This window comes from Pungitius pungitius, chromosome 21, assembly GCF_949316345.1.
Source record: "Pungitius pungitius chromosome 21, fPunPun2.1, whole genome shotgun sequence".
NCBI lineage: Eukaryota > Metazoa > Chordata > Actinopteri > Perciformes > Gasterosteidae > Pungitius > Pungitius pungitius.
In genome coordinates, this window is record NC_084920.1 from 2,259,929 (window position 1) to 2,285,274 (window position 25,346).

At 52.8% G+C, this 25,346-nt stretch overlaps 1 protein-coding gene across 1 annotated transcript in view; it reads right to left on the reverse strand.

Moving 5' to 3' along the window:
* Nucleotides 1–372: 372 nt before the first annotated feature.
* ntn2 (netrin 2) overlaps nt 373–25,346 on the reverse strand; it is a 29,964-nt gene continuing 4,990 nt past the window's right edge. The window contains 8 exon segments of the mRNA XM_037463261.2: nt 373–3,132; nt 3,220–3,294; nt 6,514–6,567; nt 8,463–8,612; nt 12,412–12,600; nt 21,265–22,039; nt 22,041–22,274; nt 22,276–22,503. Coding sequence (XP_037319158.2) covers nt 2,747–3,132; nt 3,220–3,294; nt 6,514–6,567; nt 8,463–8,612; nt 12,412–12,600; nt 21,265–22,039; nt 22,041–22,274; nt 22,276–22,341 — 1,929 coding nt within the window. The 5' untranslated portion in view covers nt 22,342–22,503 and the 3' untranslated portion in view covers nt 373–2,746.

The following is a 25,346-nucleotide window of genomic DNA, read 5'->3' on the forward strand; positions in this document are numbered from 1 at the left end:
AACAGCATAACACCAAAAAAAAAAAGAGAAAAGGAATACATTCTGTGTAATATCTGAAGCACATCTTCTGGCCGCGATCACAAAAGCACATGTTTCTGGTTTCCACATCACATCATCTGGTTTGTACATCCACACGCGTGAGTCATCCAAGGCCAGAGCCTCACAGAAGACACCATGATGGGCAACAGAGGCCGCTCGCTACATATTTACAACATCAAAAAAAAGACAACAGGAGAGATGGCAGCGAATGAGGAGGAAGAGGGGATCAGGCCGAGGGGGGGGTGGGGGGGGGGAGCTTATTCAATTCTAGAACTTTATCACAGGCTCGTTAATGCAAACAAACAGTGGCAAAAAGTTCAGTTCCCCCCCCCCCCCCCCCCCCGAAAGGTTCTTCTTGAAATGAGAGCTCCCTTACCTCGCCGCACCTTCGGTTCAAGTGCGCATCACACACGGGTACACGGGTTATTTGACACACACACACACACACACACAGACACACATACACATACACACACACACACACCTGTGAAGGCCATAAATGATGTGAAGGGGAGGGGGAAAGAAAGCAAAGCCGTTGCTGCTGGGCCTGTTAAAGTAAAACAACAGGACGGGCCTCCCTGTGAGGCTCACTAAACAGCTTTCACAGGATCACGCTTCCAACAACATCTGGCCACCTCGCTCCTTCATCCCAACATCTGGCCACCTCTCTCCTTCATCCCAACATCTGGCCACCTCTCTCCTTCATCCCAACAGGGTGGGCACCTCGCTCCTTCATCCCAACAGGGGTGGGCACGTCCTACGCGGGACATCTCATTTTTGGGTTGTGTTTTTTCTCCTTTAGAGAGTTTGTGACGGCGTCGATCGGTCGTCCACATTCATAAAAGCTTGGCGATTTTTTTTTACAATCAGACCGGACACCAAGAGTGTTGTTCTTCACAGTTTGACACAACGTTGTGGGAAGACGCGGAAAACAACAACAACTGAAACTACTGTCACTCGTCACAAGACGCTGGATGCGCGACGTGCAAAAAAAATAGGGTCATGGGGGGGGGGGGGGGGAGTTTTGGGGGAGGAGAGACACTCTGGGAAGGATGACAAACCAAAAACACGCTAGGCTAGCTTGTCGTGCCCCTCAAATCTGTGTGTTTATCGCGTTACGCCATTGAAATAAATGGTAATGTGCCTTAAAAAAAATCAAATAACAGCAAAAGAGGCAGATAAAAAAACAGCTTGAGAGCAACCAGACGTCTCTCTCTGTGGTTTTTGTTGGTCCCGATTTTCATGGTCTCTTAATTGAATTCAAAAACGCACTCTGGTTGTTTGGCAGAGGATGACAGGGACTGTGTCCGGGTAGGAAAGAGGGGGGGGGGGGGGGGGGGACGTGGATCTAACATGTTCATTTTAGTTCAGCTCTCGTTGCTCACCGTAAGGTTTTGATGGACCAGCAAAAACCACAAACATGCAAACACAACAAAGCCCAGGAGGAAACGAAACAGGATCCTCTCGTGGCGAAATACAATCAGTGAGCGCTTGAAAAAAAAAAAAAAAAAAAAAAAAAAAAAACCTTTCCAGCCTCATTCATTTTGTCAAGAGAAAAACACGATTATGTTGTTTACCCAACTTTCATTTTACTGCATGGAAAGGAACTCTCATTTCGTCGCGTCGGGACAAATGTTCAGACATTTAAATACACGCAAATGACAGCGGCCACACGCAAACATCTGGAAGGCAGCGGCCCCCGGGGGGGGGAGACATTAATCCACAGAGCAAAAGGTCTCCTTGGACATACTGCTATTGTTCTGAAATGTGTCCACAACGCTTATATCTTTCCTTCCAGAAAGAGGGACAAGCCATGAGTCACGGCGGCGTTGCGCGACTTGACAAACGGCTCAGGGGCGGGACTAGTGGTGAGGAGGCGCAGTCCCGGAGGGGGGGGGGGGGGGGGGCTGGAATGTGACTCACGCATGCTAACAGGGTTTTTTTTTTTTTCTGCTGAAAATGAAAACAAAAAGGGGCCCGGGATGTGGATGGATGAGACCGCGACAAAGAAGAGCAACTCTCCTGGGAGCAAGCGGCTTCCAGTACCTCCAGATATGAACGGCCCCCACAAGCAGTTTTATTCTGTACGGGCCTTCTGGGGGAGGTTCTCTGGTGGGAAATGCTCCCTGCGAAGGGAGCCCGACAAGAGTTTCTGTCCTCAGAAGTTGCTGCAGGGACCCCAACGGCCAATAGGCCATAAGGTTTCAGCATCCGAGGAGTTTCAACAGTGCAACGTGAGCAGGACACTGAAACCCGCCAGTGACAAACGCTGCAGAATGAGGCCCCCCCGCAGAAGCGTGGTGTTTTCTTCCACGTCAGGGCAGGAGACAGCGCTGAGGGTAAGAGGAGGCCGAGGGGGTCGCAGTCAGGGGGCGAGTGGACTTCTCCGCTGTCGTCGTTGAGGGAGGGAATGGCGTCTGGTTTCTTTTTTTCTTCTTCTACACTTCACACCCTTTTTAATGGTCCCTTTTTAAGGCAAACCAAATGGACCAAGAAAAAAAAAAAAAAGACAACCGACATAACAAAAGGAAAAATAATTATACAATTATGCACAACACGTGGTCCGTGAAACAGGTAGGGTACATGCAGTCCTTCTAATGTGCAGTGTTCCCCGTGATGGGGGAGGACGTGGAGGGAGAGGGGGGATCGCGGGGGCGGGGGGGGGTAAGGGTTCATGACGGTGGCCAACGGAGGGACAGCTGTCCCATCACGCTTTGCTGCACTTCCCCTTCTTCTCTTTGCGCTGGAACTTCCTCAGGCGCCTCGTCCAAACGTCCCTCCACTGGATCACCAGGCTGTTCTTATCGGCCATCAGGCCGACGTGCTCCGCCCCGGGACCGCCGGCTCCGCCCCCGGGACCGACCCCGGGCCCTGCTGCCGGGCCCGTCCCGCCGTCGCTGCCGCCCATCACCAGGAATCGCTTGCTCATCTGGATCTTGGGACACTTGCAGGCCAGGTCCTTCATGTGGACCCACAGGACGTTGTCTCCCCGCTTCAAGGGCTCGCCGCGGCTCTTGTACACCGACACCAGATTCACGGAGAACTTCGCCCAGTCCCCGACCGTCTCCATGTCCAGCACGTTCACTTGCACCGCTGGGGACACATTCGGCGAGACACACTCAGGAAAAGCACCCCAAACAAAGTGCATTCATCCACTGTGGTTCTTCATCCATGTCTTACCGTAATCCTTTTTGCAGTATTTTTTCATGTTGATCTTCAGGTTGCCCTTCACTGGTTTACAATAGGACTCACAATCTGCAAAAACACACGGACAGCGGTCACGCAACGCGACGCCGGCTGAGATTTATCTCAACGACATCCATGTACACACCTTATGGCACCCAAAGACTTGAAATCTAGATCAGGTGTGGTTGCATTTTAGGTTTTAGAGTGTATTAGGTGATGCTTTAATAGCAGCAGCACTACATCTGAAAGGCAAAGTTAGACACGCAAGCTGTCATAGGGTGTGAAAATAACTAGTATCCATCCAAATGAACCCCTCGGTGCTTGTTTCTGCACATGCATGGACACGTTTTACGGTCATATTTGTACTTTATACCCCGACGGGAGACTGGATCGGGTCGGACATCTTGGCTTGGTTTCTGTGCACAACTCAACACATCAAACCGCTTTAACAGCCGGTTGAAAAATACCAGAGCAGTAAAAGTGTTCAGTTTGACATGTTTTCGGGGGGGGGGGGGGGGGGGGGGGGCTTGAGAAAAGACAGAGCGCGGCGTAAGCAGGTCACGGATGTGGATAGACCTTGGCTGCCAGCGTGACAACTGAGACCACACGTCGGAGCGATGACCTCCGCTGACCAGCCGCAGCGCCGGGGACGAGGTGTCGGAATGACCGTGGTGACAGTTGAAATGAACCTCTTGGCTCGGCTCTTCTTTTTGGCCGCCTCTCTAACCCTCCCTCGGGTTTAATTCGGAGTAGTTGTCACGCGTCTGTGTGCGACTTCGTTCAGTTCAACACACAAATATGTAAACTGCACTGGAGACAGCAACCCTCTCTGGCTGCAGCCTGAAATCCCTGAAGGCACAAACTTAACCTTCGACCTGAATAACAAATTACTACATTAGTTGAATTAACTTGCAACCTAAAATGACTGTGTACAACAGTCAATGACCGAGAGTTGGAGATTAGCCACATAAAATAAAGCACACACATTTTTATTATTCCATTTCACATAGTTTGTTTCTTGAAATATGTATTTTTTCAACTAAGCATTTAAAGTGTGCTTCTCTGGGATCAAAAAAAGGATTTTCCATGAGCTGAGTGCAGAGGGAAATAAAAAGCTAAGACAGGCTTAACTCAATTAAATTCTGGTCATTATGGCATTTAATAACAATTATAACACGGGTAGATCCAGCGTAACCCCCCCCCCGGAAATCCCACAAATGATCGTTTTGAGGCAACAAACCGGACGATGTTACATTATTGGACGATAAAGTGCAGCCTCTCGTACCTTATCGCTTAGGATATTTGATTGTTTTTTGTGTTTTTTTAATTGTTCTCATGGTAACTACTGCTACCGGAGCAGTGACAATCCACTTATTTGAATGACAAAACTATGAGAAGCTCAAAGCGTTTAGAAACAAACTTGATTCACTGACAATGTGGAGAATGCCGGGTCGAACAGGGTTCCAGTCCGTTTCAGCGAGGGGACACGAAAAGCTGACCCTGCTGGTGACCCGGACGGGGATCCGTGGTTCAAACCTCTCAACACATCCAGTAACGGAGCGTCCCAAAGCTAACCAGACTAAGGGACGCGAAACGACACCCGATTAGAGGAAATGGTCGTCGCCCCCGAGAGAAAGGGCGTTGCATCGCTCGTTCTTTAAGGAAAGAAGGATGGAGCAATGCAAGGTGGAGAAAGAAACCGGGGGTGGGGGGCCCGAGGACCTCATAAAAACGTCCCGGAGGCTTGGCTGTATATCAGAGCGGTGGAGATTTTATTAGCTAAAAGAGAGAGGAGAGACACGGGGAGGAGAGGGAGAAACAGAGAGCAGATGGCGGCTTCCAATAACCTCCAGACAGGGCGACTCTGGAGGAGCGATGAGCCGAGGTGTGGCTGTGGACGGGCGCAGAGGTGTGGAGGGATTTGTGCGAGTGTGCGTGCGCACTGGGCATTACTCACATGCTTTAAATGCACCGTGATAAATATCACAGCCCGCTTGAGGTCTCTTTTTTTTTTTTTTTTTTTTTCTTCATTGCATGTGCGCTTGCGGTTTCACGTGCAGATCATTATCGTGTAAGTGTGCATGCAACTGTGACAGGCCGGCGTTCACATGAGCTGCGCATGGATTTCATTAGATCACCGCCATTGCGTGTGCATGTGCGCGCGCGTGTGTGTGTGTGTGTGGGGTACACATTGGCTGGCTGAAAGGTACCAGCGTGTGTTTTCCCATGAAGAGTCACTTGCTGCTGGCCGTTCACCTGGAAGAGAGCTCTGGGGGGGGGGGCGAATGGGCCACTGACCCAGAAGAAGAGCTCGCTGAGCGTTACCCACGGCGCCCTCGGTCCTCTGAGCGCCCCCCCCCCCTCCCTCGCTGTGCCACGACAAGGACAAATTGCACCCGCCGCCCCTCACACAAAAACCTTCTGGGGCCTCGGGGGGGGGTTCTATGGTAGTTCAGGAAGGGGCCTGAGGTGAATCGGCGATGAACGACTATAATGAGAAATTAAGCTTTGCCTTCTAATTCCTGTGAAATGATGTCAGTGTCGTCCATAGTGGACATCGTCAACCCTCAGACTGTGTACAAGTATCTGTGGCAACGTGTGTGTGTGTGTGTGTGTGGGGGGGGGGGGGGGGCGTGATCCGCAGAGTGAGTGATGACTTGCGGAATAAACCCGCTAATGAATCAACACGTCCGAGTCAACGGCACCATTCGAGTCGAAAACAGCCGCAGAAAGAAAAATAAAAAGGAGGGTAATTGACCGGAGAGTAAATTGGGCAGTTAGAGGGAGAGACCGAACAAATGTTCCCTCAGCCACGTGCCAACACTCTTTCTACACTCTCCTCTTCCTCGAATTCTCCCAGATAAGCTTGAACTGATCACCCCTGCACAGCGAGGCTCCGCTAGCTGGAGGTTAGCGGAAGGGGGGATGAGGGGGGGGGGGGGGGGGGGGAGACGGCTTTTTAAGACAATGGAAAAATCCTGCGGGTCCCGGTGCGCTCGTTCTCTTTTCCGAAGCTTCAAAAGAGCGGACCCACCCTTCATTAATATTTATTCCACACCTTATAACTCAAGTCCAGAAATATGAAAAGGTTTTTGTTCGTCTCGTAGAGAGCCGCGGTACTGGTGGGTGTGGTGCAGGTGGGTGTGGTGCAGGTGGGCGTGGTGCTGGTGAGCGTGGTGCTGGTGGGCGTGGTGCTGGTGAGCGTGGTGCTGGTGGGTGTGGTGCTGGTGGGCGCGGTGCTGGTGGGTGTGGTGCTGGTGGGTGTGGTGCTGGTGGGCGAATACTAACCTGCTGGTTCCTCCGTGCTGCTCACCACGACTGTGGGGTTGACCACTGGGATCTCTGAAACACCAAGAAATCCACAAGTTATTCTGCTGGTTAAATGCAAATCGATGCCTTTGAGGGATGGTCTAAGGAATGAAGTATGTCTGAATCCATTATGGGAAGGTTTTGTGAATTAAATAAAAATGAAAGAGGGGGAAGCTTGGTAATGACTTTGTGACATGTCAACTACACACAAAAAGACACACAGGGCATTGTATAAAACCACGCTAGATAAACACTGACAATTTACACTCATTGGTTTGAAAGGGAGGGCCGTCTCCCTAATGGGAGGACTAATGGGTCACCGTCATGTCTAAGGACTACAGTGAAACACCCTGAGACGCTTTAAGTGAAGGAAAAAGGGAGGTCAAAAAGGAGCCAAAACTCACTAGCGGCACCACACCTACACACAGTAATGGCGCTTGGAGGAGTCGATCCGTCCAATGTCGGCCCCGTTGATTAAAATGTAAAAGGCGTGGCTGCAGTAGATCAGGCTCGTCCACCCCGAGCAGATGCTGGGTGAACACTGCTTTGTAATCCCCGCGCGAGCACGTCTACACAGATGGACAGATGGCGAGGGCGCAATCCTGGTTGGATCGTCTTGAAACAGACGCAAGCCCCGACCTCGCTGGCTACCCCATAAAGTACCTCGTGGAATTCCTCCAGGACTTCTCCTCTAACCAGGTTCAACTTTCCAATACAAATGCTAATGCTAACGACGGGCCCTCGGCTCCTGGTGTAAACAGAGTAACCGGGAGCGGGCTTAGAACCCACCCCGAGGATCGGCTTTTGATTGGATTTAGAGGTTGAGGGTTTGAATCGAGCGAGTGTGTCGGCGGTGTGGGACAGGAGTGTGTGTGTGTGTGTGTGTGGGGGGGGGAGAAGACATCCCGCCAACAAAAACAAACAAGGGCCTTGGGCTTTGCAAAGGCAGGCGCAGCTGCTGCTGGAAGCCACTTGGTTGAAGGCAGGCAGATGATGAAAGGATCATTCAGATGAGGGTTTGCTGCCATCATACTAATTGGCTGCGCTCAATGGGCCTGGTTCTGTCTTCAGGGGCCTCAATAGGAGGTGCGACGCCCAACGCGAGGCCGTAATGACACACACACACACACACACGTTGTCATTAACGCCATCCGTGGTGGATCTAAATACGCACACGCACCATTGTTCCTTTTTTCCTCCCCCCCCCTCACTGGGACGGTTTTTAGTGGCGCTCGAAATGAGCGAAGGTCCGCCATCCACGACCACAGTTGTTTTCTCCTCCTCGCCCGTCCGCCATCTGCTGCTGGAGCGGCATGTTGAGGGGAAACAACGCGGCACCGCGTGGCGCCGCGCGGCGCAGCGTGGCCGAGCGCCGCACGGCGCTGGGCGCCACGCTTTGCTCCGCCGGAGGTTGTCTCGTGAGCGTGTGCGACGTGCGACCGCGCCGCCTGCCGCACAGTGTGGTGGAAATTTGCCGTCTATTACGCATGCCTGCATGTACCGGGGCGGCTGTCGAGTTTCATAAGAGACAGGCGTAAACACGCAGGAAATTAAAAACCTGATGCAGTCGAAATGCACAAACGCACTCATGCATTTCATCGTCGACGACCGAGCAAGTGTTTCTCCATGAAATGACCATTGCATCTTCAGTGGGCGTGCAAACACATGTAACTGTGCATGTGCATAGCGTGTGCTGGGTGCGCCTGCCTGAGGGCTAGAACGACTTTACGCTGTGGGGAAGTGTGCTTTCAATTTACCCTCTGTAATCCGAGCGGGTGCTGCTTCTAGCGCAGTTCCCTTCCGTACCAACTGTTGAGCCTTTTTTTTTGTTCTTCTGTGTCCCCATTACCGGCGTGATTGAATTACCAAGCTTAAGACATGTGTCATGCCCGTGACCGCTAGTCCCCGTGTGCAGCGGAATCACTCACTGATGCAGGGCGCCACGGGCGAGCGGCTCTGCTGGTAGCCCTTGGCGCAGCGGTTGCAGGTGATGCCGGTGACGCCGTCCTTGCAGGGGCACTGGCCTGTGGTCTGGTTGCACGTCTTGCCGGCTGCGCCCACAGGGTGGCAGTCACAGGCTGGGGGTGGGGGTGTGGGGGAGGGGGGAGGGAGGGTTGTGATAGCAGGAAAGAAGGGAGAGAGAAGGTCAAATTAGACATGCTGCCAAAATGACACACAGAGCAGACACCGACGGGCTCCTACGGCGAGTCTCTGCCGTACGGGATTGGAACTGGACATATTCCGTTATTCGGCGGCACGTTTCCACACACACACAAACACACACACACACACTCTCGAGCTGAATGTCTGGCTGGAGGCGTCACGGCGTGAGGTAGCTCCTTCCTGCGCCGCTTCTGTGCTTTGGATTCCCTCAACGCGACGAGGAGAAACACCGCCTGTGTTTGTGTGAACGAGAGAGAAACCAGGCGAAGGCGCCAGGTGACAAAGTAGGGGACGGGGTAATTACTGCGGAGGCACGGTGCGTCCCCCCCCTCCCCCTCTCTGCCCCCGTCTGCCCGGTGACACACGCTCTGATGTTTCATCATCACTTCCCCGAAAGCTCGGCCGATGCCCGGCAGCGAACAAGCCAACAGCAACAAGCGGCACTGCGGTCACCTCGCTTCGGCTTTACGACTTCTGCTGGTTTCGAGGCAATTTAGTCAAGCAACAGAGTTGTTTAAGAGAGCGGGGGGGGGGGGGTTTAAAGAGCCGGCGCGTTGGTCCCAAACCTCCTTACAAGACGTTAAAGAGGATGAGGGCAAGATATCAGGGTGAGAAGTGGAGAGAAAAGGAGAGTCCACACGTAAACATCAGTGGATCCGAGCAAACTGTGGCTACTCGGGCTCCACTGAATAAACAGGCATCTGTTCTTTGAGTAATAAACACATGCTTAACATTTGACAGCAGTCCAGCCAGACAAACACGACCGGTGACATATCAAAACAAATGCAACGAAATGTTTTACATCTTCTGCAGCAAGTTGGTTTCACTTGGAATGAACCGAACGACTCCAAAGGCCAGGAAAGTTTCATTTCCTGTCTTATCTACTGAGGTGCCGCCCAAAATACAACAGACGATAAATGCAAAACCTTATTTTCAACGTATACCCTTGAAAGAACGGCGCAGGCTCGGGCAAAAAAAACAAAAAACAAAGAGGGTGACTCAGCTGTAACAAGAGAGCTTTAATTGTCCAAGCTTATCAAGAAAAGACAAGAAAGACCAAAATTACACTTTGTGGGGGGGGAAAACCCAGTAACCCAACAGTCCTTAAAGGGTTTTGCCAGAGAAGGCAGCTGCTAACATGCCACGGTTTTCTTCCCACAACTCGACGGAACTGCGAATGGGCTTATTTGCGCCGGACATATTTGAGCTGGTAGAAGCGAGGAAAAGCCTGAGGACCTTACCATCTGTCGGCCGGACAAAGAGAGGGTCTGAAAGGGGCGGAAGCTGACCCCGGACTGATCATCTGGGTCTGGCGGGCGAGGTGGAGAGGGATTAACTCGCAGCTAACCCTAACCCTAACCCACAGGTGCACGCGGACGTAAATCTGTACGTTTCAGTTTCTAAAACCCGATGCGCGGAACACGTCAAAACTCAAACCTCAAGCCTAAAGGAAACGGCTGGATGTCAAGGGTCAAGTCAACAAGGGTCTCCCCCCCCCGCAGCAGTGTCTGGGGCTCTGTGCCAACCGGGTAACCAAAATCCTCCTCACCCCCCCCCCCCCCCCCCCGATGCCAGCCCTCATCAGCAGAGAGAATACGGTCTGTCTCGACTTGTGGAGACATGTCGCCATTGTCTCTGAATCCGTCTGCTCGATCCCCCTCAAAGCCCGTTGTCCCTTACAGACAACCACAGGCCAACAGGCAGAGAAACACAGCAGCAACTGCCACATCTGACCGGCCCCCGGTATTGGGGGGGGGGGGGGGGTTGGGGAGGGGGGGGGGGGGGGGGGGGGGGAGTCAGCTCTCCTCCTTGAACTGCTTTTGTGAAGTTTTATGTGCAGGGGCTCGGGCCAGTTAAGAAGCAGTAAAACCGTCCCCTCAGAGGTTTGATGACTTTTCAAGCCTTTGCGCCTTTGCGTACGTGACAAGCGCCGCGTTGGGATTTGTGGTCCTTTTGACGGGCCTCGGGTTTGACCGATTCGCGCTGCTCTGTGTGCAGGGAGGACTGCTTATCGTCTGCAGCTATTGTCAGACGTTGCCCTCGGGTTGAAAAACTTCTGGTAATGAATAAAAGTCAAAAAAATATGTGCCGATTTTTGTATCCATTTCATGACACCCGAAAAGCTATAAATGTGTGACATGACACGTGAAATGCTTTAAGTCAAGAGATAACTAATAAACGCACAGATATATTGTGCACAATTACTTTTCAAATAGATATTAACTGAACAGCTCCTTCCTGTCGGTGACCCCTGAGATTAAGACACTGTGCTCACAGGTGCTGCATAATCCTTGATACGAATGTCAAACCGTCTTATTCGCCCTGGAGGATCACATTTTATGCTACAGCACGGTCCTACATTACTAACCTTAAATTACCCTTAGAATTAAGTCGCGTAACACATTTTCTGTCCACGGGCCTTCACGCTCTGCTTCAGAAAGACATTGGAGCCGCACGGCCAACGTGGTTTATGTTGGCAGAGCGCCGCTTCACAGGGCCTCGTTTCGACAGCGTCCCATCAACCGTCCCCCGCGGTCAACGGATGCCAGCTGTTACGCCTTCGGATTCGCATTTTAAAAAGCTGCCATTCGAAGGGCTCGCACACTGCAGCCAGTGGCTCGATGCTCGTGACGCAGCGAAGGAGGGGTCCGCAGAGAGGTGGTCAGCAGGTATCATGCGTCCTCCCGGCTCCTGTCTGTCGCCTTTAAGAAAACACCTGCGTTTTATTGGTGTAACTCTATTTCAGACATCTGACCCGCCATCTGGACCCCGGGCACGTGGGAGTGAAGACGCAGTGGCTTCCCAGGCTTCGCGGTGAGAGGAATAAAGGAGTCGGTGGAGAAAGAGGAGACGGCGGGTTATGGGCCAACGCGTAGAGATGTAAATAAAAGACAGAGAACAGAGAGGAACGGCAGCAAAAGGTCAAATGACGTCAGCCTTCGAGGCGCGTGCTTAAGTAGCTGTGGAGTTCCTGGCATCACATGACGAACGGCACGACACCTCAGCGCGACTAACGTGGGCAAAACGCGGCCTGATCTCGACCCGTTTCGGACCCCGGGGGTTTTGGGTTCCAGCAGCTGGAGTCGGCTATATGAGGAAAGCTGGGGAGGGGGGGGTGTCTTGCTGCTCTCGCTTGTTCTCGTTTTTCTGGAATTGAGCCTTTACCTTCACCAAGAGGTAAAAAAAAAAAAAACCTCTCTCGCTGCTGTTGATTTGAATACTTTATCTGAGCAACAAGCTTCTGCAAGCTGGTGTTATGCTAGCAATGGGTCCAGTGGGAGGAGGGGAACGCTTCCAGCATCACAGAAGGCTGGAAGATATTCACTGCAAATGTGAATTAATAAAAGGGTAAAAATGTTTTCCATGAGAAATGCCTCGGTCAAGTGATAATATTATGTGGTGTGTGGCATGGCCAGAAAAGCCTTCTCCCTGCGATGGCAAGTCACACATGCTGATATTTTTCTATTAAAATGAACCATGTATGATTCCAAACATAACTTTGAGAAGAAATTCATGATCACACAAGTATGAGCCGCGTTAGAACGTCTCAATCGGCTTTGAACATTTTGTTAACATTCATTCGATATCGCAGCTTAAAGAAATAACCCAAACCCGTGTTCATTTTTGCAACAGAGGAAAAAAGGCTGCAAGTGAAGTTTTGAAGAACGAGACGTCACAATGGAGGGCAGAATGAATGCGGCGCCGCAGTCTCACCCTTGCAGGCCCGCCGGTGGCTGATGGGTCGGGCCAGGTCTCTGTAGAAGCCCTCCTTGCAGTAGTGGCAGTGGCGGCCGGCCGTGTTGTGGCGGCAGTTCATGCAGACGCCGCCGCTCTTCCTCCCCGACAGTTTGTACAGCTCCATGTTGAACCGACAGCGCCGGGCGTGGAGGTTGCAGTTGCACGCTGCAGAGGGAGGGGGGAAGGAGGGGGCGGGGGGGGGAGAGCAGTGAATGTGAGTAAACGGAAAGAGTATCTTCTTCACAGTATTTACGCAGTCGGTGCTGATGACATGCTTACATGCACAATGTGTGCATTGCAGTCAAACTGTACATCACACGGCTCCAGTGGGGCAGATTCATAGAAAGCGGCTCCTCATCTATTCCAAAACTCATCAATCAAGAGTCGTATATATATATATATATATATATATATATATATATATATATATATATATATATACACGCCGGGCTCGTTTTCTCCATTTTTCAGAACTAATGAATTCTGCTTCTACCGGGCCCATCCGTTATTAATCGCTGGATGGAGAGGCATTAATCTCATGAATCACTGATGAGTGAGGACCCCTATGAGATCCATTAAAAGCGAGAGCGTGGGCTGGAGCTGGCTGTCGTCCTAATGGGGGGGGCGAGCGGGCGATATATGGGACGCGTGAAGCCAGGTCATGTCTTTTCGCATGCCCCTCCCCCCCCCCCGGTTTCTCCGCGTCTCTTCGCCTCGCCAGGCTCTCCTTTGACTCCTCCCCCATCGGACCACACTCGTGAGCAACGCCGTGCACTCTCGGGTTCACAACACAACATGACGTTAACCAGAATGAGACTGAGAAAAAACGCTATAACGGCGGATGTTTAGAGGAGAACAGCACGCGATGATGGGGCGTGGGTAATGACGACGAGGCTTATGGGAGTTTGCCCTGTGTGCAACACTGTGGCCATTATAGAAATATAAGTATCATTAAAAAGTAGCAACGATGAGGTCAGTTCAGCAGTGACACTGAGCTCAAGGATCCAAAGTGAATCAATGACTTGCACTAAATGATACGTGACCTGGTGCCACGGTTTTCCTCGGTTTTTAGACCCTGGACAGGAAAAGGAGGGGGAGGTGGTGGTGGGGGGGGGGGGGGGGGGAGACATTCCCAGACTGTGTCCCAATTCCATCTGGTCATTACTTGGCCCAATTTGTATGGAATTCTGCAGTTGATGAAACTGCTGGATGTTTTTGCGTGCTCTAAAGATGAGGATTGACCTTTGACCCCGGGGAAAAGCATAATAAGTGGAGTCTGAAGCAGGATTGTGTAGACTGAGAAAACACATCGATCCAATGAGAATCTGTGTATGCGTGTGTGTGTGTGACCAAGCGAACAGGTCGATTTCTCACCCTTGGGGGGGGGGGCTGTGATTATGATCAAGCGTCTCACGCGCACACACAGCTGTGAGCACTTGTGTCCGTTAACACCTTGCAGCCGAACATGAAAGCGACGGATCACATTCTCTCCGCGGCCTGCTGCACCGACGCCACCTCTTGCTCACGCCATCGCTCCGATTCGCGGGGACGAGGAGGCGTAAAGAAAGCTCCAGAATCGAACCTCTAAACGATGCATCATGTGACGCAGCATGTGACGCAGCGATAACTTTCACAACAGAGACTTTTCTTTGTGACAGAGAGGTGGAGTTAGAGTTTTCTTTTCTATTTTATTCCTTTCCTAGAAAAACTAGAGGAAAAAGTGTGTGTGATTGACTGACAAGAATAAATAAAGCAACTAAGTGTGTGTGTGTGTGTGTGTGTGTGTGTGTGTGTGTGCAGTTAACTTCAGCTCAGAGCTGCCCATGGATCCTGGAATGTTTATGGGTTTGTTTTGAAGTGCTTGTGAACACACACACACACACACCTTCCTCCCCCAACCCTAACCCTTCACCACCGAAGCACCCCCCCCTTCCCCACCATCACCCAAATTAGGCTCAGCGGGGATAACTAAACACTCTTGAAGGCCATTTTTCAATTCATCAACACATCAAAGCCTCACCAGTGTGCTGCAAAAAAAAAAAAAAAAAAAAAAGAAAGAAAAAGAAACACTAATTCTTATCTGTTTGGAGGAAAGAACCAAACACCTCAGAGTTCTGTGGCCGGTGCCGAGTCAGCAGAGGAACTGAGACCCTGCGGTGAGCGCGGCTCCTTCACGGGTCAGCGTCCAAAAATCTGGGTCCTCGCGTCGTCGTGGAAACAATAAACACAAAGCAACGGGCTTTGCGGTGCAAGAAACCCCTTTTGGAAAATATTAAGAGGGTTGAGCACAGATCCAACGGCTCACTCCAACGGGTCAAACCGGGGAACAGTTCAGGTGCAACACACAAATGTTCCTCCCGTTTTCACGACAGCTTCCTCTTAAAATGCGCTCATGGACCCTCATGTCTACTCTGACAAATTGGCCCTCACGCACGGCACTCAACAAATGAAATGCAAGTGTGTTTGTGGAGTGCATCGCCTCCCTGCCCCCCCACATGTCAGGGATAAATACAACCTCGTTTTTCCTTCATCTCCGGCGCCAAGCCGCTACGCACAGCCAATAGATTTTGGATGCTTGTGCAAAACCCAAATCCCATGGCTAAAATTGGTTCTTAAAAATCCAAGGGGCCGCACCCCCCCCCCCACCTCATACCCCCCCCACCACCACCACCACCACCCCTTCCCTCCCGGCCCAGACCTGCTGCGGGCCCCCTCGGGTGACCTCTCCGCCTGGCCAAACAGGCTCTGCTATACAGACTCCTTCCATCATGTGTGTGTGTGTGTGTGTGTGTTGGGTCTGAGTTCCGCCTGGTTGCTCCAGCCACCTGCTCAGGGCACATATGGGGGGGGGGGGGGGGCAACCGGTTAATTAGCTCCTCATTAGAGCCAAGCAAATGTGCAGTGTGGACACACACACACACAAGTGTTATATAGTAACGGCTCACAAAAGAGCAGAGAGACTCAAACACTGCTGGCCCTGATGAGACGTGGACAATGAGCTGAACAGAAGACCCCAACCAGCCCGGCCGTGTGCATTACGCCGGCCGATGACGCGGCGCTCCGACGCTGCTCAGAAGCAGCTGCTCTTCGCTCCTCTTCATCACAGACATCTTTCACTTCCAGCTTTGGACGCCGTGTCTCAACCCTCGCCGCCCTCCGCTGGCTTCTGCGCCGCGGGGGCTCAAGAGCCGGCTCTCGGGGAGCCCTTTGGATCTAAGAGTGCTCTTAATTCCTCTCCCACCCCTCTCCTTAGCGCCCCCCCCCCCCCTTCTCTCCTCTCACTTTCATCAGACCCCATCTTCTCACTGGTCGCTCTCCCTCGGGCCCGTTCTCTCGTTCCACCCTCTCCTGCATCTCCCCATTCTTTCTCTGGGTGGCATCAGGCAGAGAGAGGTTTTAACGAGATAAAGCTGGAGGGTTGCCATGCTGGGGAGGGGAGGGGGGGGGGGGGGACTGGAGTGGTGAGTCGAGTCTCTCTCTCTCTCTCTCTCTCTCTCTCTCTGTGTGTGTCATCTGTTCCCTCACTTTGCCTTCCCTCTCTTTCTTTCCCTGGACTCCTGAGCAAAGGAGCAGGAGTCGACAGTGTCACCGCGAATGAGTAAAAAAATAAATTAAAAAAATCAAGCCTTGACTCTCTGCGTACCCAACGAGGACCAGTCTGGCTGATGCGTGCGAGGCCCGGGCCGGTTTAGAAATAGAAGCAGCAGATGGAACCCGCTGTGTGAGTTCACCACTGCGGCCAGAGACGACAGTTGAACTGCTGAGGGAAAACCTAAAATGTTTGTCTAACGAGTGCTGGTAATCCAGGCCGGTCAAACGGAGGGTCAAATGTGGAGGAAATACTTCCATGAGCTGGGATCTGCGGTGAGGAACACCGTGTCCATTTGAAAATCAACCCAATTTGAGATTATCCCGATGACATGACGAGGGCATAATACTGGTTCAGCAGCAGTTTTTGCTAGAAAAACTAATATTGATCTGCGAAAAGTCACTTGTTTGGGATTCATTTAGCTGTTGTTCCTTCAACTTTGACTGGTAGTACCACTGACAACTAGTAGACAGTAACATCAAATACGTTAGAGTGTTGCAACTGTTTGGACACACTTTGGACTGGTGCCGAATGTCGGATTTGAAACACATTTGCGCGTCGGCTGCAAAGCACAGTTAAAGAGGAGGAAAAGCTATTATCACACATTCAAGAAAAAAACCCTAAAAATATCATTCCTCCACACAGCCTCTGAATGTTGCCGCCACCAGCAACACCGGCTGGCAGCCAAAAACCACATGTTTTCTCAGGCGATGGAGCGCAGAGGCTTGCGACAGCGTTAAAAAGGCCAAAAGAAGAAGAAGAAGAAGAAGAAGAAGAAGAAGAAAGAAAAAAAAGGCTGATTTGAGGAAAAATAGAAAAAGATATGAAATAAAAGAAGAGGCAGCAGAAGGGAAAGCGTGCAGGCAGAGCGTCGGCCTCACACTGAAGGACGGAGGGGAAGAGGGTGCCGGCGGGGACGGGCACCTCGGGAGGTGATTGCTACCATCTGTGGGGGGGGGGGGGGGGGGGGGGGGGGAGCAGGGTGGGCGCGCTGCCGCTCCACCGGTTTGCTTTGGCACGGGGATGAAACGCCACATCGCACTACTGGGTTACATGCGGCTCTCGCACACACACACACACACACACACACACACGGGGCCTGGAGGCAGCCGCGGAGCATTTCCCCAAACGATCCGGAGCTTTGACCCCGGCTGACATCGACGCCGTCACTTGACACCGCGCCGTCCTCCGACGTCTGACTTCGCCGGGCTCTCTTCCCGCCGCAGAAGCCTTCACGGGTGGCTTCGTGGAACCGGAGAGAAACATCAATCCCACTCGCGGGTTTGGCCGGGGACCAAAGTTGCAATTGTGACAGAGGAAATAAAAGCAACGAGCAAAGCTACAGTACAAACCGATTAAACGGACTGAACCCTGCTGGCTGAGTCACACACACACACACACACACACACACACGGCTCATGTGTGTTGGCCTCGCCCCTGCGTCTCACGCTAACTACCCCAGAGGCATCATTTCATAGGGCTGTTGATTTTAGAACAACATTCCTCGGCTGTGTAATTATTTAAAAGCACAGGAGGTTTCTTTTTAAAAATGACTTTCTTTTTTGTCGGCCAACCCCCCCCACACACATACACACACACACACACGTTGTGTGTCCCGCTGTGGGTAATTGAAGTGTCGGCTCCTTGTTAGCCTCCAGCCACGGGCGGCGGAGGTGGGAGGGTCTTCAAGTCAATTAGTGAAATTAGGAACAAGGCACATACATGTAATATCAAGGCAGATCTGGCTTTTTTCATCCTTGACCGTCCATTTTTCGTCATTTCACTTAAACTCCACATCCCGTAGGCCTCTGGAGACGGACAGCTATATTTCAGCTGGCCTGGGATAAAAAAAATTCCGGCTGCTGTGTGCAGTTCAACGGAAAATTCAATGCAACATTGTGTTAGAGGAACAAAATAAAAGGCGTCCCGCCCCTCTCTGTGATCCTACTACACACGAGGTTAAAGAGTTAAAGAATGAGGTCAAATGGGAGATGACAAGGCCTTAAAAAGAAACAGTTCCTGACTGGCCTTGTCCGTGAAAACACACACACACACACACACACACAGCACTGCTGGATACGCACTGCGTTCCCTAAGAAATCCATCTGTCAAATTGTTTCCAAAAAAAAATGGTTGAGCCCAACGAAAACCACGAGCCCCTGAAAAAAAAGGTTTGAGAGGACAGTGACGGGGCTTTTCAACTTAAAAATAAAAAAATGTCTGTTCTGCTTCTCGCTCATTAGCGTGGAAGACATGATCTAATAACATCTATTATGTAACAGGCAATACCTTCTTAGAGGTAATACTTCATTTGTGGGAATTTCCTCCATGTGACGACATGAAAAGTTGAGGGTCGGGATGTGAACACTTGTGCATGTGGTCGATTTAATAGAGAGAAAGAAACCTTCTTAAAAAACAGAATGCCATATCACTCATTCCCCAACTGGACTCAATCTCTCAAACCCTGCTGGAAAAAAAAAAAAAAGCTCTCCACGTCCACACCCAGATGTTGCAGCGGCGCAGGAGCACCGGGCCGCGCGGCTCACCGCTCACCTGCACTTCTGGCAAATCGCCCCCCCCCCCCCCCCGAATGGAAATTTTCAAAAACAGCCTTCCCATGACCTCCGGGTTTCAGCGCTATGAATGCGTGCCAGTGTGCCTGGAGCAGCCCTGGCAGCAGCGCTCCATTAGGGATGGATGGCGTCTGGCCCCGCCGGGGAGGGGAGGGGGGGGGGGGGGGGGGGGGGGGGGGGGGGCGCGTCCCAGAGCGGCGCTGTGGACGTTCTGCAGGGGCCCGGGACGAGGCGAACTCCGTCTCGTCCGGTGACTTCGGGCGCGACGCAAGGCCTGACATTTTGAAGTCAACAAAAAAGTGTTTATTCCCTTCTCAGCCTCGACCACGCCAGCAGAGAAGCCGGTGGCGCTCCATCACCTCCCGTAACCACAACAGCTCGTATCCATCGCTTTCCTCATTTCGGCCTGAGCCTCAAACTCCAGGCGGATAAATCAGAGCCCCCCCCCCCCCCATCATGTCTCCCTCAATACAAACAGACTCGCTCCTTTACGAGGCCGCCCTGCCTGACCGCTGGAGCGGGGGTTTGTAAACCCATGTCTCGAGGCAGGATTCATAGCGCGGGAGGCGGCTGGACGGGCCGTGTGTGTGTGTGTGTGTGTGTGTGTGTGTGTGTGTCTGGAGACGGTGCCCGAGAGCTCTCAGAGCGGTGCATGTCATTTAGTGAGACGCAAAAAAATATATATATACATAAACATATCAAACCGGGTTGTTAAAAAGCAATGCTTCTGTAGTGCAGGGTAAAGATCAAAAAGGCGGGGGGGGGGGGGGGGCACAAAACTCAAAAAGCATCAACAACAACGCGAGAGTGAGCGGCTCAGACTCTGAGCTCGGCCGCCCACCCCAAATACCTCATCACCCACAAACAATCCTCCCGATGGCGCAACCCTGTCACCATCCCCCCCCCCCCCCCCTTCAGAACCCAACCTCCAGCCCATACACCCACATGACCTCGAGGAGGCTCTTGCGAGCCCGAGCCACCGCGGAAGGCTATCGTGTGACCAGGTATATGGCGTGCGGCTTTTCGATAGCCTTCCACTGCCCCGTACCGGCGGCGGGGCGAGGTCATCGGCGCTGGCCCCGCTCGCAGCCCCGGGGGCCTCTCCGGTCCGGGAACCGGTCACTGGAAGTGACGCGTTAATCCCGGCGGGGAGCGCTCTCTCCGGGAAGCGGGTGGAACATTCTGGAAAACAGCTAAAGGGGGACGTCTCGAAGGAGGCCGTGTGCAAAAGGAGACACGGGATGCCGGGTGTGTGTGTGTGTGTGTGTGTGTGTGTGTGTGTGTGTGTGTGTGTGTGTGTGTGTGTGTCTTTGTCTCGGAGAGCAGGTGGGGAGCCAAAGCGAGGTGGCGTTGGCCCGAGAGGGCTTTCGGAACGTTGGCCTCTTGCACCAAACTGGCTTCGCTTCCCTCTGGCTCTGTCACTCTTAAACAGATCTGGCACCCTTCAATGCTAAAAATGAGCTAATGCCAGCTCACAGGGCAATTATAACATGTAAGAAAAATATACACTGTTTTTAAATGTTCCGCTCCTGTTTTAGTTTTTTTTTTTTTCCTCCGGTTGTAATTTTATTTCATTACGGGGGGGGGAAGGTTAAAACGGGGACAGTGGTTTCATAAACGGTTTTATTTTCCTACTCCGACTAATTTTTATGACAAGCAAAATTGACCCGAATTAAGTTCAATTTATACTAATATACAAATTTAACGTTAAAATGAACAACCAAGAAATCAGCCACACATTAGAGAACGTATTCCTACTGAAAACATTTGTGCATTAAACGGGCACCAAATTTCACACTGAAGACCGAGTCACTACAAAACGAATCCATTCAGTTTAACTCGAATTGCCAGAGAAATTGCAATAATTGTACTTGGCGAGCTTTCAGAGCGCGTCTGAAGGACTTTACAGAGCGCGTCTCGAGGTGAAGGAAAACACTGCCAACAAACATTCTTGGATGACTTCGCCGCAGCGTTGTGCCAAATGGCTTGAGATGCTGTCACCCACTGTTTGGACTCGCTTTCACAAGCAACCATCACAGTCGATCGTATTCAAGCCCAGAAATCAGGATTTTTGTTAAAGACGGGGGGGGGGGGGGGCTGTTTTCTCTGTAGAGTGACGGTAAACAAGCGGGGCCTCGTGGAAAAAAAACCCCCAGGAAGCGGGATTGGGCCTGGTGTTTTGAGAGCTCGAACGCCACGTGCTACCAGAACTCCTCACCTGCACAAACACAGACCCGTCCGGTGTGTTCTGGCCGGACTCCTAATTACCCCTGTGTCAGTCAAACACTTAAAGCGCTTCTATTCTGCGAGAATGTTCGTACATTTGATTTGTTTCACGTTGATGGGCGGTGGAGACCCTATCCAACAAATGAATAAAAAACTGTTTGTTTTTTTTTTTATGTTTCCTTGCACACATTGAGCTTACAAATTGTGCAGCTGAAGGAAGAGCGAGTTTCCATGCTCCGTCACTGGAATTTTTTTTGTAAAAAAACGGATAATTCACTAATGACAGCGTAAAATTCATTTTCGCACTTTGCGCTGCATCTAAGTTCACGGAAAACGCCTGTATTGTTAAAAGGGGGCTCCGCAACATTTCCCCCCCGAATCCCCCGCCCACTGGAGCCTGTGGAAAGCGGGATGCGGGACGGGGGGGGGGGGGAGACTTACGCAGACACTCGTTGGCCTCGCGGGCGTTGGCCCTCTGCCACGGCCGGTCGTAGTGGAACGGCTTGCAGCGGTCGCACTCGGGTCCCTCCGTGTTGTGCTTGCAGTCGCACACCAGTTTGCCCTCTTTGTCCTTCAGACAGCGCGAGCCGTGTCCGTTGCACTTGCACCTCCCGCCCACCTGGAAGTCCCCCACCGCGTAGAAGTAAGTCGGCAGCGCGGTCGTCGCCGCCGCCGCCGCCGCCGAACCCGCCGCCGCCGCGTGGCCGTCGTCGTCCCTCCCTCCGCCGTTGGCCCGGAGCCCCAGCTCCCGGGGCAGCTGCGGCCGGCTGAAGACCACGCGGATGTCCGTGACCGTCACCCAGTCCTGGAGGACGGGGCTGTTGTCGAAGTCTTTGCCCGAGGGGCGTCCGTCCAGGGTGCTGAAGGCGATGAGGCCTCCGGACGGCGGGTAAGGGTCCGTGTGGCCGTCGGCGCAGAGAGCCTCCTGCTCGTTCTGCTTGGTGATGGCCGCTTTGTTGGGCCGGTTGTACACGCGCCGGCACTGCGAGGAGTAGAACTGGTAGGGCACCCACGTCTTGCCGTAGTCCATGCTCTTGTGGATGGCCAGCGACTCGGGCCGCGGGGAGCAGAACTGCAGGCTGACGTAGGTGATCTCAAACTTCTTGCCCAGCGAAAGGGTGAGGCTCACGTTGTGCGGCGAGCTGTTCAGGTTCTCCGACTGCCAGCAGGTGAGGTTGTGCGCCGTGTTGTGGTCAGTGAGGTAGGAGGCGGGGTGGGGCGCGCCGAGGGTCCGCCGCGTCGCAGATCTGGCACGCGCGCACCGAGGGCCGGTCGTCGCCCCGCTCCACCACGCTGCAGGAGCGCGACGGGGGGCGGCCGCAGACGCTGGAGACCCCCACCTCCTTGCCGAAGGCCGCGTTGATGAAGTCGGGGATGCAGCGGCGGGCGGCGCCCGTGTCGTCGTAGCAGGGGTCCGGCGGGGTCTGCTGCCCCGCGAAGGGGTTGGTGGGGACCGTGGGCGGAAACGGAGACAACCAGGAGGCACAGGGCCAGCAGGCCCCTCCAGGGATCCCTCATCCTGCTCGAAAGGCCCCGTGTGTGTGTGTGTCTTTGTGTGTGTGTGTGTCGCGGTGGAGATGCGTCCGTGGGTCTCTCCCCGATGGGTCTGTGATTGGGAGTCGATGGAAGGAGGGTGTCTGAGCTCAGTGACCCTTCGCTTCAGGATGACCGGAGTCCTTCCTGTGAGAGAGAGAGAGAGAAGCAAAACACAAAAGGTCAATGTCATACTTTTACCACAACAGGGCATGAAACAGAAAGTGATGCCAGAGCCATTTCTACCGTACGAGAACAAGTGAGCATCTTCAAAATGAAATTCTATTTGCCTGTGTCATCGTATTCTCCCACTTGCGGTCGTACAGTACAAAGCTTTCATTGACTGAAAGCCTGTCGAAAGGAAAAGACAGTTAGACAGGGGCCCCAAGAGAAAGGATGTGACCATTTAAAGAGAGCCATTAGTGGCTACAAGTGACTGCTTCCTGAATTTTAATGCCGGGCCTCTCATTCAGTGCTTTTCCATTCGGGTCAAAACCGGCCCGAGCCCTGCGGTCGTGCTCGAGTAGCGCGGCAGAAGTCACCCCGTAAGCCCTGGTCGTGCTGCAGAGCAGTGGACCGTGTGTGACCCCCCCCCCCCCCCCCGCCAAACCTATTTCTTCATACAGAGACCACGCCTCTAATCTTGAGCTCTCACTCATTGTTGCCCGGCGCTGACCCCGGAGGGGGCGGCGTGACGTTCATTCGGCGAAACCAGAAGGTTCCCCAAAAGTGAGGATTATTCTCGACCTTAGAATAAGCCGAGGCCACGAGGCTCCATTCAAGCCTTTCTAAACCTCCGGGTCAAGAAAGGTACCTGGATGACATCATTCATACGTCTCAAAGCCAGACGAGGGGCCTCTCGGTCCAAAGGGAGAAAGAGGGGGGTGCGTGGGGGGGTGGGGGGGGCCTCGGGTCGAAGAACAAGACAGAGAAAAGCGATGTTTGTAGCCCAAGGCTTTTCCTTCTATAATCCCCTTTTTTTTTTTTTTACTTCCCTGGGTGTCGAGCCCCCATTTCACAAACAGACAGCCGAGGGGTTGAGAAGGCCCCCCCCCCCCCCCCCCCCCCTCTCATACTACAGCATCCCTCTTCATCTCCATAGAACAAAAGGGCGCCTCTGTATCCACTTCAGTCGAGCGGGGTGAGGCAGACTGGCGGATTTAAGAGGAGTCGGAAAAAAACTAAAACAAAAGTTTGGTTCTTTTCTTGTGGGAGGGGGTCCTGAACCAGCCGCCCAGTGGCCCCCGGTGAATAGGACCGCTCTCCTGTGCTCGAGGGCTGAGGCACCGGGCATTGGGCGTTAACCACTCACAATTTAAAAGTGCGTCGTTCCAGCTCAGCGTGAAGATCCGAACACGAAAACGTGAAAATTGCAATATTTAACAGGTGAAGAAATGGATGGCAGGGAGGGGGCCAGCTGGCAGGCGATTGGAGCGAGAGCGGATGAGGACATCGATCAATGAGTCTGAGGACGAGGAGGTTAAAGCGGGCGCGCAGGGGAGGGAGTTCATCAGCCCAGGCACTCCATCAAAAGGCTGGCGGCCCCCTGACACCCACTGGGGAGGGACTGGGGAGACGGCTGATGGAATTAGCAACTCATTAGCATCCAGGGCCCAGCTTCCATCAGCAGCGTGCTCATCCAAGGAAAGAGACAGTGGGGAGGCTCTGAGAGGGAAGGGGGTGGGGGGGGGGGGGGTAGGAAATGACAGGTGAGGGGGGGGGGAGGGAGACGGAATTATTCAGACTTAGTATTTGATGGGCATGTAGAAAAGTTTGTTTTTGTAAAGCAGGAAACTACTTGACCGAGTTATGAGACTGGAAAAGAGGATAAACAGACACAAGGAAAGAAGAGTTTCAGAAGATAAGAAGGGAAGAGGGTGGGGGGGGGTTTGGTGGGGGGGGAGAGAAACAGCGACAGGCGCGACAGTGATAAAGCAGAAGCGACTCGAGGGAGGGCGAGCGAGGACAGATATGAATGAAAGCAGTAGGAGAGAGAGGGGAAAGTGTCAGCGATGGAGGAAGAGAAAGTAAAATATGAGAAGGGGGGCGGGGGGGGGGGGGGAGAGAGGAGGCGGATTAAGGTGGAGAGGACTGCATCGGGTCTGCGTCTGGACTTCGGATGACTAAATATGGTGCGGCCCGTGTGTCCCGCCGCCGCCGGGCCTGCTGGGGGATTCTTCCCAGGGTCTGGTGCTGTCAGACGAGCGTGTAGGTTAAACAGAGGGAGAGCATCTCTATTAAAGAGCGTATTCCAAGCGGTCCATGCTTGCAAAATGTACCTTCCCGGGATCCCCAATAGACAATAGACGGATTTAAAACTCCCAAGCACTAAAGCAAATAATGTATTTTCCAAATGTCCCACTGTTCCTCCCACAGATGACCCCCGTTATTACAAGACGCGCTGGAATGACACCAACCTCCAATCCGGGTGTTGGTTTCCATATGGGGCGACTGGTGTGTCCACATTTAGATCATGTAACGAGCGCACAACCCCGCCACCATATGGTATGTTTAAAAAAAAAAAAAAGAGACACCCGGTGGCTGCAGAGAGCGCGCGACGACAAACACAAACAGCGCGGGCCGCTCGTCGCTGCGACATTCCAGCGCGTCAACCATCCCACAATGCCGCGGCGTTGAATGAGTTTCGCACCATTAGACGGTCAGCGCGCCGACGGCCCCATTTAGAGACGGCAGAGGGGGCGAAAAGGAAAGGAAACCACAGCAAAGTCCCCCTTTCTGGTAGTGTAGTGGGTGCAGAGTAACAGCGGATACGGAGAGACGGGGACGGACAGGAAGGGGAAGAGGACAGGGTGGTCCGGCGGCCTCAGCAACGTTTTTTCAGCTTCTCCCTGTCACCGGGAGATCATCTCATGTTGAGTTGTCCCTCTTTCAAGCGCGGGCGCCTCTGTCAGAGTTCACAGATTAGGAAAACAGAAGTCGCTGAGAGGCATTATTTGGCTTGGGAGCAGAGGGGAGAGGTGGGGGTGAGG